The 15,680-nt window shown below is 44.7% G+C and overlaps 1 protein-coding gene across 1 annotated transcript in view; it reads left to right on the forward strand.

The window, feature by feature from the left end:
* Positions 1 to 15,680, forward strand: part of LOC309793426 (multidrug and toxin extrusion protein 2-like) — a gene marked incomplete at its 5' end in the record, with an annotated part of 50,218 nt that overhangs the window by 18,955 nt on the left and 15,583 nt on the right. The window contains 3 exon segments of the mRNA XM_082603895.1: positions 935 to 1,002; positions 7,385 to 7,493; positions 8,069 to 8,144. Coding sequence (XP_082460021.1) covers positions 935 to 1,002; positions 7,385 to 7,493; positions 8,069 to 8,144 — 253 coding nt within the window.

Consider the following 15,680-nt stretch of genomic DNA (forward strand, 5'->3'; position numbering starts at 1 on the left):
GCTTTGTGCTACCCCACTGCCTTTCATTTTGTAGCTTTGAAAGGGACGTTTGCTAAGGTCATGGAGCGACCTGCCAAGGTCACGGAGCAGGAGAACAAAGCCTGAGTCCAGGTCTCAGGACTCTGGCCGTCCTGTGGTTCAGCTGACTTTTGCTAGGCATTGTGCCAAGATCCTAGGGCATTTACAGAGTGACTGATTTTGCTCTGTTTTAGCCTTGCTCTGTTTCTTTCCGACCTAGAACAATTTTGGTCACGGGCGTTCACCTTAGCCATCCACTGCTAGTGAAGGAATAGAGAAAACAGCAGAGACAGAGGGTAATAATACTTGATCTGAAAGTTTCTGTGGACACTGGAATGCGTTAATTGTCCCATCGCTTCTCATGGAGTTCCACTGCCCTCTGTCCTTCCCTCCACACTGTGGTCCCCCGTCTCCCTGAAGGATGACCTGCACCCCCGGGCACCGCATGGTTTTCTACTTAAGCCCTGTGTTTTGTTGCCTGGTGAAGTGGGGGCTTCTGGAATGAGCCTGTATCCCATCTTAGCTGCTGAAGTTATTGGATGCTTCCTGAATGGGGTTCTCCTTGGCACAGATAGTGAATTCTGCCATTGGATTATGCTTCTGGGGGCAATCTTGGCTTCTCTTTTTTTTTTTTTTTTTTTTTTTTGCGGTATGTGGGCCTCTCACTGTTATGGCCTCTCCTGTTGCGGAGCACAGGCTCCAGACGTGCAGGCTCAGCAGCCATGGCTCACGGGCCCAGCCGCTCCGTGGCATGTGGGATCTTCCCGGACCGGGGCACAAACCCGTGTCCCCTGCATTGGCAGGCGGACTCTCAACCACTGCGCCACCAGGGAAGCCCTTGGCTTCTCTTAAATTACATTAGGTTCTAGTTTCATAAGGAAAATGTTCACTTTACTCCACTTTTTGAACATTTCAGGATTGATGAGCATGACAGAGCTTGGAGCCCGGGCCATCATTTATGTACTGGCTTCTGCAGCCTACATGGTAAGGCGATGCCGTGCTGTCCACGCGGAGAGTTAGATGGTACGAGGGGGGAGTGCAGCTGAAGCAAGTGTGGATTTTGGAGCCAGACACACCGCTGGGTGTGGGTCCTGGCCGTGCTGCTTCCCAGCTGTGTGATGCTGGGCTCATTATGTAACCTTTCTGAGCCTTACTTTCCTCATATACACAGTGGGAAAAAATACCTACTTCGCAGGTGAAAATTAAGACAAAGCTTATACAAAATACTTAGCAAAATGCCTGGCATGTCTATTGGAAATAATGGAGTTTACTGCAAATAACTTGGTGCTGGGATATGGTGGGGCATAAGGTGCAGACAGTCCCTGTCTCTCGTGGCTGGTGGGCTGGCGTGGAGATAAGCGAGCAAACAGATGAATAAGAGCACGATATAGACATATAATATGCACCATAGGGCTTCCCTGGTGGCGCAGTGGTTGAGAGTCCGCCTGCCGATGCAGGGGACACGGGTTCGTGCCCTGGTCCGGGAAGATCCCACATGCCGTGGAGTGGCTGGGCCCGTGAGCCATGGCCGCTGAGCCTGCGCGTCTGGAGCCTGTGCTCTGCAATGGGAGAGGCCACAACAGTGAGAGGCCTGCATACCGCAAAAAAAAAAAATAAAAAAAGCACGATAAAAGAAGCAAACAACAAAAATAAGTCTAAGATGTATGAAAACAGAGACAGACACCTTTTTAGATAGGTGTTGAGGAATGGTCTTCCTGAGTTGCTGTGTAAGCGGAGACGTGAAGGGTGAGAAGGTGCCAGCCCGGGAAGCCCACAGTCAGTGCTGACCACACAGGCCCTGAGATGCAGGGATGCAGGAGAGCCCTTGCATGTTCAGGGACCTGATACGAGCCCGGTTGAGGGCTTAGCGAGGAGAGAAGCTTCTTGCCGCTGTGTAGAAGCTGGCTTGGAGGACAGGTGTGGGATGGGAGGTGGGAAGGAGGCTGTTGGAATCGTCGAGGGGAGCAAGTGGAAGGCGGCTGGTGGTGGAGGAGGGGCAGAGAGGCTGAGTTAGTGATGCCGTCGGGCAGAGCGGAAGTGACAGAACTAGGGTTTGGATGTGGGAGGCTCGGCAACGCACGGGAAGAATCACAAATGGCTCCAGGGTTTGGGGCTGGAACGACTGCGTGGCGTCATGCCTTTTACCTTCTGAGGCTTTCTGAATATTCCAGTTCTGCACATATAGGCCCTTTGTTCCTTGTTTTTGAAAAACAGATGCCATCTGGGCAGTAGGATGAGGGGCCATTTTTGTTTCTGTTTACATATGTTTCTTTAGTCTTAAAAATGAAAGAAGGACTTAGTGGGGATTGATGTGGTCGTGTAGGAGTGAGCCGGGAGGGTGTCTAAGGGCAAACCCCAAGACACAGAAGTCAGCAGCAGAAGGAGACCCCCACCAAGAGCCAGGCCCAGGCAGGTGTGGAAGGGGGGCGACCCCGAGAACAGGTCGTGGAAGAAGCCGGGTAGAGGGTGGGAAGGGTCCCTTGGATTTAGGGTCATCGGAGACATTTGGAGTGAGGAAGAGCAGGAGCCAGCTGTGGGCACTGACCTTCTTGGGGTGAGGAAGCAGAGGCTGCTGGGAGTCAGTTCTGTGTAGAGGATTGGCTGTTGAGGTGGGGAAAGATTCCATCAAGGCACGATTTGGTTTTGCTTCTGTTTTTATTTTTTTTAATTAATTAATTTATCTTTGGCTGCATTGGGTCTTCGTTTTGGTGTGTGGGCTTCTCGTTGCAGTGGCTTGTCTTGTTGTGGAGCACAGGCTCTAGGTGCACTGGCTTCAGTAGTTGTGGTGCACGGGCTTAGTTGCTCCATGGCATGTGGGATCTTCCCGGACCAGGGCTCCAACCCATGTCCCTGCATTGGCAGGCAGATTCTTAACCACTGTGCCACCAGGGAAGTCCTTGCTTCTGTTTTTAAATGGTGGCCCTGGAGTTTGTTTGGTTTTTGTTTGTTTGTTTGCGATACGCGGGCCTCTCACTGTTGTGGCCTCTCCCGTTGCGGAGCACAGGCTCCGGACGCACGGGCTCAGCGGCCATGGCTCATGGGCCTAGCCGCTCTGCGGCATGTGGGATCTTCCCGGACCGGGGCACGAACCCGTGTCCCCTGCATCGGCAGGCGGACTCTCAACCACTGCGCCACCAGGGAAGCCCTGTTTGTTTGTTTTTAATATTTTTATTTATTTATTTATTTGGCTGTGTTGGGTCTTAATTGCAGCATGTGGGCTCTTCATTGCGGCACACGGGCTTCTCTCTAGTTGTGGTGTGCAGGCTCTAGAGCATGTGGGCTCAGTAGTTGCAGCACACGGGCTCTCTAGTTGTGGCATGCGGGCTCCAGAGCATGTGGGCTCTGTAGTTGCGGCAAGCAGGCTTAGTTGTCCTGCACCATTTGGGATCTTAGTTCCCAACCAGGGATCAAACCCAAGTCCCCTGCATTGGAAGGTGGATTCCTAACCACTGGACCACCAAGGAAGTCCCGTGGAACTTGTTTATAGGTGTGCAGTAAACCGAAGCTATCTGCCAATTCTACCTTATTGTCAGATCTTCTGTTTTTCTACCTGTTCTATCACAGGCTTCATTTTTTTATTAATTTTTGTTTTTAATTGTGGTAAAATACACATAACGTAAAGTCTACCATCTTAACTACCATTTTAACTGCCCAATTCAGTAGTGTTAAGCATATTTTGATTGTTGTACAACCAATCTCCAGAACTTCCTCCTGCAAAACTGAAACTCTGCCCATTGAATAATTTCTGTTCCTCCTGCCCTCAGCCTCTGGCAACCACCATTATAGTTTCTGTTTCTTGTCCCAGGCTGCCCTTTGTTAGAGACTGTGAAGCAATAAGTGTTCATTATTTTTATGGAAAAAAAACAAGTCCCCTTAGTGGGGAACTTAAAATAAAAATGATAAAATACAGAGAAATAATCCACCAAGAGCAAGAGTTAACAGATACAGTAAACAGGAAAGTTAGAGTTTGGAGTCTGAGATGATGGTATAATAATCAGAGAATAGAAAAGTCGTATGTTCAAAATCATTCAACATAAAAGAAGAAATTGAAACCCAAAGAACAATATTTGGAAAAGAACCAAGTAGGATTTTAAAAAATTGAAAATATAGCCACAGAAATTTAATACTTCATAGATTACTTAAAACTGAAAAATCAAATAATGAACTTGAAGATAGATCTGTGGAAATTCTCATAATAAAACAAAGGCATATAAATAGATGGACTTAGGTATGCAGACCAATGAAATAGAATAGAGAGCCCAGAAGTAAACCCTCACATGTATTGTCAAGTGATTTTTGACAAAAACAAATGTTCCTGGGAAAACTGGATATCCACATGCAAAAGAATGAAGTTGGACCTTACCTAACACCATGTGCAAAGATCAACTCAAAGTGGATCTAAGACTTAAAACGATAAAACTCTTAGAAGTATATACATAAGGCAAAAGCTTCACAACATTGGATTTGGCAATGACTTCTTGGATATGACAGCAAAGGCACAGGCAACAAAAGAAAAAATAGACAATTGGACTTTATAAAAATTTTATAATTTTGTGCATCAAAAGACAGTATCAACAGAGTAAAAAGGCAACCCACAGAATGGGAGAGAATATTTGCAAATCACCTGTGTGATAAAGATTACTAATCAGAATATATAGACAACTCTTAAAACTCAGTAACAAAAACCAAAACATCCTGATGTTAAAATGAGCAAAGGACTTGAATAGATATTATCTCCAAGGAAGATATACAAATGGCCAATAAGCACGTGAAAAGATTCTCAGTATCACTGATCATTAGGAAATGCAAATCAAAACTACACTGAGACACCTCTTCACACCCATTAGAATGGCTACTCTTGAGAAAGAAAAAAGAAACAGAAAATAAGTGTTGGCGAGGGTGTAGAAATATTGGAGTGTTGCAGTGTTGGTTGGAATGTAAAATGATGCAGCTGCCATGGGAAAATAGAAAAATGGTAGTTCCTAAAAAATTAAAAATAGAATCACCATATGACCCAGCAATTCCACTTTTGGATGTATACCCAAAAGAGTTGAAAGGAGTATCTCAAAGAGATATTTCCAGTCACGTTCACAGCAGACTTATTCACAAGAGCCAAAAGGTGGAAGCAACCTCAATGTCCTTCCACAGATGAATGGTTAAACAAAATGTGATACATACATACAATGGGGTTATCATTATTTTTAAAAAAGGAAGGAGATTCTGACACATGGAACAGTGTGGATGAACCTTGAGGACATTATGCTAAATGAAATAAACCAGACATAAAAAGACAAATACTGTACAAGTCCACTCATATGTGGTACTTAGACTAGTCAAAATAATACAGAGAGAGTAGAAGGGTGGTTGCCAGGGTCTGGGGGAGGGGGGAGTGAGGATTTATTGTTTAATGGGCACAGGGTTTCAGCTTTAGGAGATGAAAGGAGTTCTGGAGATGATGGTGGTGATGGTTGCACAGCATTACGAATGTATTTAATACCATTGAAGTGTGTACTTTAAAATGTTATAACGGTTAAAAAAAATACACCACATAGTAATTACTGGAATAAGAAGGGAAGAAATGGCTAACATGGTAAATTTCATATTGCGTGTATTTTGCCACAGTAAATACAAGTGAGAAAAAGTAGAACTGGAACATGTGAAAGATGGAGACCCATTATATATCTTATATCTTGTAGGAATTCCACAGGGAGAGGATAGAGACTGGCGGGGATGCCATATTCAGAGACGTTTGATGAGAGACAGAGACCATTAGATAACTGAAGTAAGACACAAATCTTAATATTCAACAATTATAATGAACATTTTATTGGAGATTCGAGCCTGTGCAATTAGGCAAGAAAAGGAAAATGCATTGATTTATAAACTAAATGGCTGACATGGCTTTCCTGTCCTATTGTTTGTGGATTTTTCTCCAGCAGACCTCTCCCCTGTGTGGGAAGGATCAGTACAGAGGTGGGATCTGTCACGTGACATCTTAAGGGTTTATGCCTGGCGAGGAGGGAGCAGCAGTCCTGACCTCCCCCACTGCCCCACCCCACCTCCCATCCCCCAAGACGAGAAGGGCCTGGCTCTGAGGCACTCACACCACCAGTCGCTGTGCAGTGAGTCTGAGAGGGAGGGCCGGTCGGCAGTGGGGTCTGGCCGTGCTGTCTGTGACCCTGTCATGAGTCCACAGGACTGCTCATCATTGCCTCCTGGGACCCCGGTGGGAAGAACGAGTGGGATGTAGCCTCTTCCTCTTTCTCATCTGGACTTTGGCTTTCTGTTGTCCTTTCCCTCTTCCAGAAGCTCATCAGCTCGCTTAGTCTCAGAGTTGTTAATGAGTTTCTTCTTTGTTAAGCATCTTTACTGACATTTTAGTGGCATTTGGGGAAGGAAGGGGGTTAAGTATGTGAGCTGGCCATTCATCTTGAGCTGAAGCCAATATGTATACTTTGAGCCCACAAGTCTTGTAAATTTTTATATAGTCAGGTCCATTGTTTTTCAAGTTCTTAAACTTAACAATTTTTAATACATATTTTTTATCAACTTCACTTAGGCTGGTTCTCAAACAGCAACAAATTAGACAGCTCTCAGGAGGATGCTGCTTCTAGTAGGAATAAGAAGTTAAAACTGACATATAAATTATTAAAAGCAGACCTGAGAACTAAAATCAGGTTACTACACAACCCGTGTTTCACAAACAGCCCCTGAGGGCAGCACTGTCATCACAGGAGAACGACCGACATGACCCTGCAAGTTGAATAATGATCTATTTAAGAAGCAAGCAAGCGTATAGCTTCAGATTTCCATAACCAGTAATTAAAATAAAGTTTGGACATCTACTATGAAGGGCCATAGTTCGATTTAATGGGTAATTAGACATAGGAATGTTGGACATGTAACGTATGGTGGAGTCAGATTGCATCAGCTTTTGCGGAATTCCTACACTGTGCCAGGCTTTGTTCTAAGTGCTTTTTTCACGATTCATTTCATTTTTACGAATGGTTTATATATTTATAGTTCATTAAATCTTGTAGAATGTAGCAAAGTTGAATTGACTCTGATAGTATATGTTTAGCTAATGAGGGAGGTGCTTTGCCCTCAAATCCAGCATCTTTAAGAGGTTCTACTCTGATGCCTCTGATGGGGGCAGCGGTCAGGGCAGCTGTTACACATCTGTAACAGTGGGCGAGGCCAAGCCACTTGTTTCTAGTCACACGGCAAGGACGTACTGGAACCGGGTCTAGAACCCGGAGCTCTGACTCTGTCCTGGGTTTCCGTGCAGGTAGACTCTAGTGCAGTGATACTCTGATTTTCAGACCCTCTGACTCCTCCTCGTGATTTTGTGATCATTCATTTCTAGGTGCCTCTAGGACTTGGCGTGGCAGCCAGCATCCGGGTGGGCAGTGCCCTGGGGGCAGGGGATGCCCAGCAGGCACGACACTCCTGTGCCACCGTCCTCCTGTGTGCAGGTGAGTGTGGCACTGCTGCTTGCTGGCCGCAGCTGTATCTAAGTTTAGAAATATATGTCATAATTTCTCTGGGAATTGACTTACATGTGTAAACTCAACTGAAATCTTTCTTCTTTATGCTGACTCCTGTTTACTCAGTTAAATAAAGCTCCTAAATATGATTTTCTGTTATTAGGTACCAATTAAATACTGTTCCACTTGGTACTAACAGGAATCATTTCAAAGGCAGTTGTTACCATGTGCAGGCTTATTTCTGACCAGAATCTGTGTGCCCAGCTGTCCAGGTTCCTGGATCACTGACCCTTAGGCAGTTTGAATGTTCTGGAATCTGAGCAGTTAGAGAAGATTCTGATTATGTTGTCATCTTATTGAACATCTTTTCTATGAGTCTCCCTTAGAAAAAGAAGTTAGAATCATCTGACCTTAGGTGCTCTTTTCCTAGACAGTAAGAAGAAACACTTTAAATTATTACATTTCTTAAATCATTGACACAAATAGCTCATGAGAAGTCAGTACGAGGATTTATCACACTCGGGAGCACTTTCATTTCCTGTTGTTTCTTCTGTATTTTCCAGGTGTTTGCGCACTTGTAACGGGTATCTTACTTGCTGCTTTAAAGGATGTGGTTGCCTATGCATTTACCAGTGACAAATATGTACCATATTCTAGGAGAACATTTTTAGTTTCTTTCTTCACTATACTTTTCTGACTCTGAGAGGTGAGTAGCATTTTACTCCATAGGAAAATCTGTAGTGCAGCTGGGAGTGAATTTGAACAGGTTTGAATGAAGGAAACCCCCTCCACCCCTCCAATACCCAGTTCATGTATCAAACACAAGTGGGCTTTCTCTTATGCTCAGTGTGTTTTTGCTCAGAGATACACAGAAAAAGCACGTGGAAAAAACCTCATCCCCAGAAAGGCACCTCCCCCCGTCCAGGGCATGCTGGCAGCAAGCACGCCTGAATCATCTGGGCAGTGTTTGCATAAACCACTGACCTAATCTTAGGTTGAATTTTACTGCATTTTCTGTAATGATGTGTTTGTGTAATTATTTAGATGCAATAAAGTGTCTTGAGTAAACCAAATCCTTAGGGAAAAGCTTCAGTAATTTGCACCAGTTGCCTCAGATTATGCTTATGGAGAAATTTGGTTTTATTACTTTTAAGTGTGCTCTTCTAGTTTCACCCAACCCCACTAGACCAGTGCTTAAATATATTCTTGTAAAATCTTAGGGCTAGGGAGGTGGTCAGATGGAGGCACAGAAACTAGATTTACCCTCCTGCCTTAAACAACTAAAAAACTGGACAAAATCTGTATTTTAAAAAACGGCTTTCAGACATTGGACCACAGGTAGCCCAGATAAATCCCTGAGGAGAACCCCATGATTGCCCCAGCTTACTGTGAGGGAATTTCCAGGACAAAGTGCAGACGGGGACCCTGGGAAAGACCCCCCATCTCCTTGGGTTGGGGAAATGGAGTTGGGAGTGGGGAAGCTCTGTGGCAAGTTCCCAGGCAGAGTCCCAGAGCAGGGAGAGCACCTGGAGGGCGCCCAGAGAGCGCTTGGGAGTTCTATGGAAGCTCTCCCTCAAGTCTTCAGCTGACCGCTGAGCCGATTGTGCGTGTAAGGGTCCCAGGGGAGTGGGGTGAGGGACAGGAAGGAACACCCAAAAGGAGCAGGCAGAACAATCCCTGAAGCTCATAAAGGGTCAGGAAGAGTTTGTGTTCCCACCATGTGGAATGAACAAAACCTCGTCATGCATGGGATGGGTGGTGGAGTTCTCAGAAGGACCTTGCCTCAGTAGAAGGAAAATTAGCCCTAGAATGAAGCCTGCTCTGGTCCCACCTAACAAAGCTTAAAAGCAGACTTTGAAAGGATCAAACTGTATCCAAGAAATTTAACTGTGTTACAGCTCAAGAGTACTTAAATTATTACAAGAACATGCAGTATTCGACAAACTAAAATTCACAATGTCTGCATCTAATTAAAAATTACCAGGCATACAAAGGAGCAAGAAATTAAAATCCATAGAAACATCCATCAGTTGAAACCAACCCAGAAATGAAACATATGATAGAATTAGTACACAGGGATATTAAAAATTTTAATAACTATGTTTTGTATTTTCAAGAAGATAGAGGAAAACATGAGCATGCTAAAGTAAGACATCAAAGATTTTTTTAAAGAACAACAAATTGAACTTACAGAGCTGAAAGGAAATGTCTGAAATGAAAATATATTGGATGAGAGTAACAGCAGATTAGAATAGTGTAGAAGAAAAGATTAGTGAACTTGAAGATAGAGCAATAGTACATATCCTAAATGAAATGCAGTGAGAAAAAAGACTGGAAAAACATGAACATCAGTGAGCTGTGATTGGCCTAAAAAGGCTGTAACTAGAGTTCTCAAAACAGAGAGGAGAGGGGACAGGAAAAAAATTTGAAGAAATAATGGCAAATTTTTCTAAATTTGGTAAGATCTTAGAATTAAAGAGATCTAAAAGGCTGTTTGATGTAATCACTCATCTTACATCAGGATTCCTCCAAAACATCCTTGCCAGGTTGTCCAACTTACACTTTCATAACCTCAGTGGGTGAGGCTCTTGCTACCTCTGAAGGCAGCTTTGATTCTCAGGACACCTTCCTTTTTTAAAAATAATTAATTAATCAATTAATTAATTAATTTTTGGCTGTGTTGGGTCTTTGTTACTGTGCGCGGGCGTTTTCTAGTTGCAGTGAGTGGGGGCTACTCTTCGTTGCAGTGCATGGGCTTCTCACTGCAGTGGCTTCTCTTGTTGTGGAGCATGGGCTCTAGGTGCACAGGCTTCAGTAGTTGTGGCTCACAGGCTCAGTAGCTGCAGCTCATGGACTCTAGAGTGTGGGCTCAGTAGTTGTGGCACATGGGCTTAGTTGCTCCGCGGCATGTGGGATCTACCCGGACCAGGGCTTGAACCCATGTCCCCTGCATTGGCAGGTGGTTTCTTAACCACTGGGCCACCAGGTAAGTCCCAGGACACCTTCCTTATTTTGAGCTGAAATGTACCCATAATTTTCACCCACTTATTCTGGTTCTTGTGCTTGTAGGAATCTAAATCCATTTCTGAGTTATAGCCTGCAGATATTTGAAGGCATCTCTCATGCTCGCTTTTCCATGGTAACCGTCTGAAATTCCTTCAGACATTTCCCATAGAATGTGATTTTGAGTCTCCACTGTCGAATTCATACAAACCTGAAGGCAGTGCTCTTAGCTCCATTTAGAGCAGAACTGTGTCCATTGTACCTCATTCTACATGATGGACTTCTGGTGAAGTATTAGGTTTTTGGTGGCTGCACCACACTATGTCTGACCAGCCCTAGCATCCACATTCTGCCCTCCTGTGGTTATCGTCTTGAACCCAAATGCAGATCCTACTTTTGTACCCATTAATCTTTATTTTCTTATTTTCTGACTCATCTTGACATTTTGGGTTCCTAATTCTGTCAGTGACAGTATTTCCTATCCTTTTCAGCTTCTGGCATCTGTACATGTGATACATGCTTGTATATCTCCATTTCCTCCTCCTTTGCCTAAAACTCTGGCATCTCATTATAGTATTCTCGCCCCCCAGACCCTAGCAGCATCCCGGCTGAACTCAGTATCCACGTGGATGAGCCGTCCAGTGCCCCAGTCCTCACCCCAGTAACCTCTGCTCTCCGCAGGCACACTCTCCCGTGGTCATGCCTGGGGCTTTGTCATTACGTAACTGTTCCAGCTCCAGTCCTCAGTTGGCCACAACCGCAACGCTTCCAACAGCCGTGTCTACTTAAGAGGATTCTTCAGCTGCTTGGGCTCTCTAGTCTGTTGACTCCTCTGGTCCTGCACTCTTTCTCAGTCCATCATGACATTCCTGCCTTTACGCCTTCCCTTATGTAGCGTAGGTGCCATGGCTCATTGTTTGAGGAATCCTGAATCCCTCCTGTGTGGCAGAACCCCAGCCTGGAGGACCCCATGTGCACACTGTGTCAGTAGCGCATCACTTTTGGAAAAGTCACGGAAGAGGGCATGTTGGTTCCACTAGAAACTTATGGCCACAGTTAGACCCTCAGCGTTGTCCATCTTGCTTTTCTTTGGCCATCTCACTGTCCATCACTGCAGTCCATATTAGACCTTCTCCACTCTCCTCCAACCACTGACCCCACTGTACCACCCTCAGCCATCACTCTCAGCAAATGACTTGCCTCCCCCTTGAGTTTATCCTGTTTGGAGTTTGTTGAGTCTCTTGGATTCATGTCTTTTATCAGATTTGGGAAGTTTTCAGCCATTCTTCAAATATTTCTTCTGTCTTTCTCTCTCACCTCTGGCACTCCCATTATGTGTGTGTTGGTATATTTGATGGTGTTCCACCAGGTCTTCATTTTTCTTCATTCCTTTTTCTTTCTGTTCCTTAGTCTAAATCTCAATTTGCTTACCTTAAGGTTCACTGATTCTTCCTTCTGCCAGCTCAAATCTACTGTTGAGGCCCTCTAGTGAATATCTCATTTTATTTTTTGGATTTTTCAACTCCACGGTTTTTATTTTTTATAATTTCTGTTTCTTTATTGATAGTATCTATTTGGTGAGGCATCATTCTCATACCTTCCTTTAGTTCTTTAGACATGGTTTTCCTTAACTCTTTGAATATATTTGAAATAGATGATTTTAAAAGTCTATTTTAGCGAGTCCAAAGTCTGTGCTTCCTCAGAGACAATTTTTATTTATTCCTTTTTTCACCCTGTACATGACTCATAATTTTTTGTTGAAAACTAGATTTGGTTCTTTTTTTAATGGAAATCTAGTTGATTTACAATGTTGTGTTAATTTCTGCTGTACAGCAAAATGATTCAGTTATACATATATAAATATATTCTTTTTCAGGTTCTTTTCCCTTATAGGTTATTACAAAATTTGACTATAGGTCCCTGTGCTCTACAGCAGGACCTTGTTTTTTATCCATCCTATATAGTTTGCCTCTGCGAACCCCACACTCCCACTCCACCCCTCCCCCACGGCCACCGCATGTCTGTTCTCTATGTGAAACCTAGACATTTAAAAATATTATAATGTGGCAATTCTGGAAATCATATTCACCCCCTCCCCTAGCTTCTTGTTGTCGATGCTCTTGTTTGCTTAGTGACTTCTATGAACTATTTCGGTAAAGGTCTGTATTCTTTGAGTGTGGCCACTGAAGTCTCTGCTGCATTAGCTTAGAGGTCAGCTAATGATTGGACAGTCTGCATCCCAAACATCCCCCAGTCTTTGCTGACGGGCTCTCTACATGCGTCAGGTTCACCTTCAACACCCAGCCAGGCAGTTTACAGCTTGGTCTTAACTTTCACTTCTTGTTCATGCAGAGTCTCAAGTTCAGCCCCAGGTGAGAGCTTAGGCCCTTCCTGGTCTTTCTTTTTTTTTTTTTTTCCTGATTTTTCTTGAGCCTCTGTGCAGCCCTAGGCGTGCGCATGGCCTTCTAGATCCCCAGTAACATGTCAGAGCTTCCAGAGCAAGCCCTGATACACCCCACATCCCCAGTCTTTCCTACCAAGCTGGTTGGTTAGTCTGTTGTTTGTCCTGTTTCCACTGCCTCAGGAAGCAGCAACTAGAACCTGTAAATTTTTTTTCTTTAAATAAATTTATTTATTTATTTATTTATTTTTGGCTGCATTGGGTCTTTTTTGTGGTGTGTGGGCTTCTCATTGTGGTGGCTTCTCTCGTTGCGGAGCACGGGCTCTAGGCATGCAGGCTTTGTAGTTGTGGCTCATGGGCTCTAGAGCGCAGGCTCAGTAGTTGTGGCGCACGGGCTTTGTTGCTTCGTGGCATGTGGGATCTTCCCAGACCAGGGCTCGAACCCGTGTCCCCTGCATTGGCAGGTGGATTCTTAACTGCTGTGCCACCAGGGAAGTCCTGCCTGTAAATATTTTTGACAAACAACCTTCTAAAGGTCAACTTCAGCACTGGGCAGTTGGAGCCTGATGAAATAAAGACAGCCTTTTGGGGGGTCTTCTAAGGAGCCACCGGACAGGTGGCCTTTTGTGAATTAGTAACTGTAATTTGGGAATAAGCCTTAAAAAGAGTTTGACCCACTCTTCCGCCTCCAGCCTTGGAAGTATGTGTGGGCTGTTACTTTAAGCTTACTGCTGAGCTGGGAGCAGGGGATGACACCACAGAGCTATCATTACCAAGATTCAGCCACTTTTCTTGAATATGGGCTCCCCAAGTAATTGCAAGCCTTTGGTTAATTTCCATAGTTCTGAAAAAGTCAACTCTGACAATATTTGCCAGTTGTGACAATCTCCTTTTCCCTACTTTCCTGTTTCTCTGTATGCTTTGTAAATTTTTAAGAACTGGACGTTTTTAATATTGTACTGTGATAACTCTGGAAACCAGGCTCTCCTCCCTCCCCAGGCAGTGCCGTTCTTGCTTTTTGTCATTGCTGGTCTGCAGTTCTCCCATTCGTTTGGTGACTTTTCTAAACCAGTTTTTACAGAGACTGTGTTCCTTGTCATGTGTGGTGTCTGCTATCTCCGCAGTCAGCCAATGCCCACCAGAGTTTTTTTTTTTTCCTTCTTTTTTTTTTTTGGCCACACAGCTTGCAGATCTTAGTTCCCCAACCAGCGATTGAACCTGGGCCACAGCAGTGAAAGCACCAAGTCCTAACAACTGGACCCCCAGGGAATTCCCAAAGAAGAGTTTCTTAAAAGTTTATGTCTCCTTAAATTAAATTACTCAGCAGGCACTGCCTGGGAAGGCACTTCAGCCCAGAGGGGTTAAGACAATGGGCCTGCCTCTCTCCGTCAGTCCCAGAAATTTTATTTTTCTGGAAATCTTTCAGATATTCTTTTTTTCTTCTATAAATTTATTTATTTTTGGCTGCGTTGGGTCTTCGTTGCTGCGCGCGGGCTTCTTCTAGCTGTGGCAAGTGGGGGCTACTCTTCGTTGTGGTGCGTGGGCTTCCCATTGCGGTGGCTTCTCTTGTTGTGCAGCATGGGCTCTAGGCACGTGGGCTCAGTAGTTGTGGCGCACGGGCCCAGTTGCTCTGCAGCACGTGCGGTCTTCCTGGACCAGGGCTCGAACCCCTGTCCCCTGCACTGGCAGGTGGACTCTCAACCACTGTGCCACCAGGGAAGTCCCTTTCAGATATTCTTTTTGTCCTTGGCCCTGCTTAGGTGCAGGTGAATCTTTGATTCTGCCTGGCACTTTGTAGACTTTTAGTCTCAAGCAGTGGATTTTTCTTTAGCTCTAGGAAATTTAGATATATGATAGAATTTATGGATTAATTTGACATTTGTCTTTTCTGTGGTTACCTGTCTGTGTTTTGGGATATTTCCTCAGATTTACCATTAAAATTTAGTCTCTAGCCATGTCCATTTCATTACCCAGTCTTTAAGTGGAATGCTGTATTTTAGTGTTCATATTTTTCATTTCCAGTTAATTTTCCCAATTGCTCTTTTTCCTTAAATGCCTACTGTTTATGAATATTTCTAAGAATAGGAATTATAATTTTTAAAAGTTTCTCTCTTTGTATTCTTTCTGTTTCCTTTTGCATCAGCTCTTCTGCCTGCTCATTTTGGTGTTCTTTTTGTGCTGTTGATTTTCTTCAGTGTTTGGTGCATGTTGGTTTAATGTTTATACTTGTGAAGGAAGGACCACATTTTCACTTTGACTAGTAGAGACAGTGCAGGGTTAGCCGACGCTACCGTCCTGGGTCTGCTCCGCGGAGGAGGTCGCTGCTCTGGTGAGAGGGTTGCCTGCGGGCTCTGCCTGAGTTGGTGGCACCTGCTGGCTAACGGTCTTCCCCTCAGGCCAAGGGGAGGGAGGCCAGAGCTCTGGGGGGAGCACTGCTGTCTGTTGTGTGTTTTGCATCCACACTGGCTCCATGGTGTAGGCCTGCGGTCACCGCCACTCTGCTGAGTCGTCCTCCAGGGCCCCTGAGCCCCACGCGAGGCCCCCGAGCCCCACGCGAGGCCCTCGCCAGACAGACCTTCCAGCACGGCCGCCAGAGCTCAGGGCATCCCTGAGGAGGCAGATGTTTTCTCTGCCTTGAACACTGGCCTCCAGCTGCATTTTTGAGGAAGACTCCCAGCCACAGGCGAAGATTACCCTTCACAGGCTGAAACCTGCTGCTTTTTCTTCCCAACCCTCACTTTTTTTTTTTGAATTTTTGAATTTTATTTTAT

This window comes from Mesoplodon mirus (genome assembly GCF_964341445.2).
Source record: "Mesoplodon mirus genome assembly, chromosome: 18".
NCBI lineage: Eukaryota > Metazoa > Chordata > Mammalia > Artiodactyla > Ziphiidae > Mesoplodon > Mesoplodon mirus.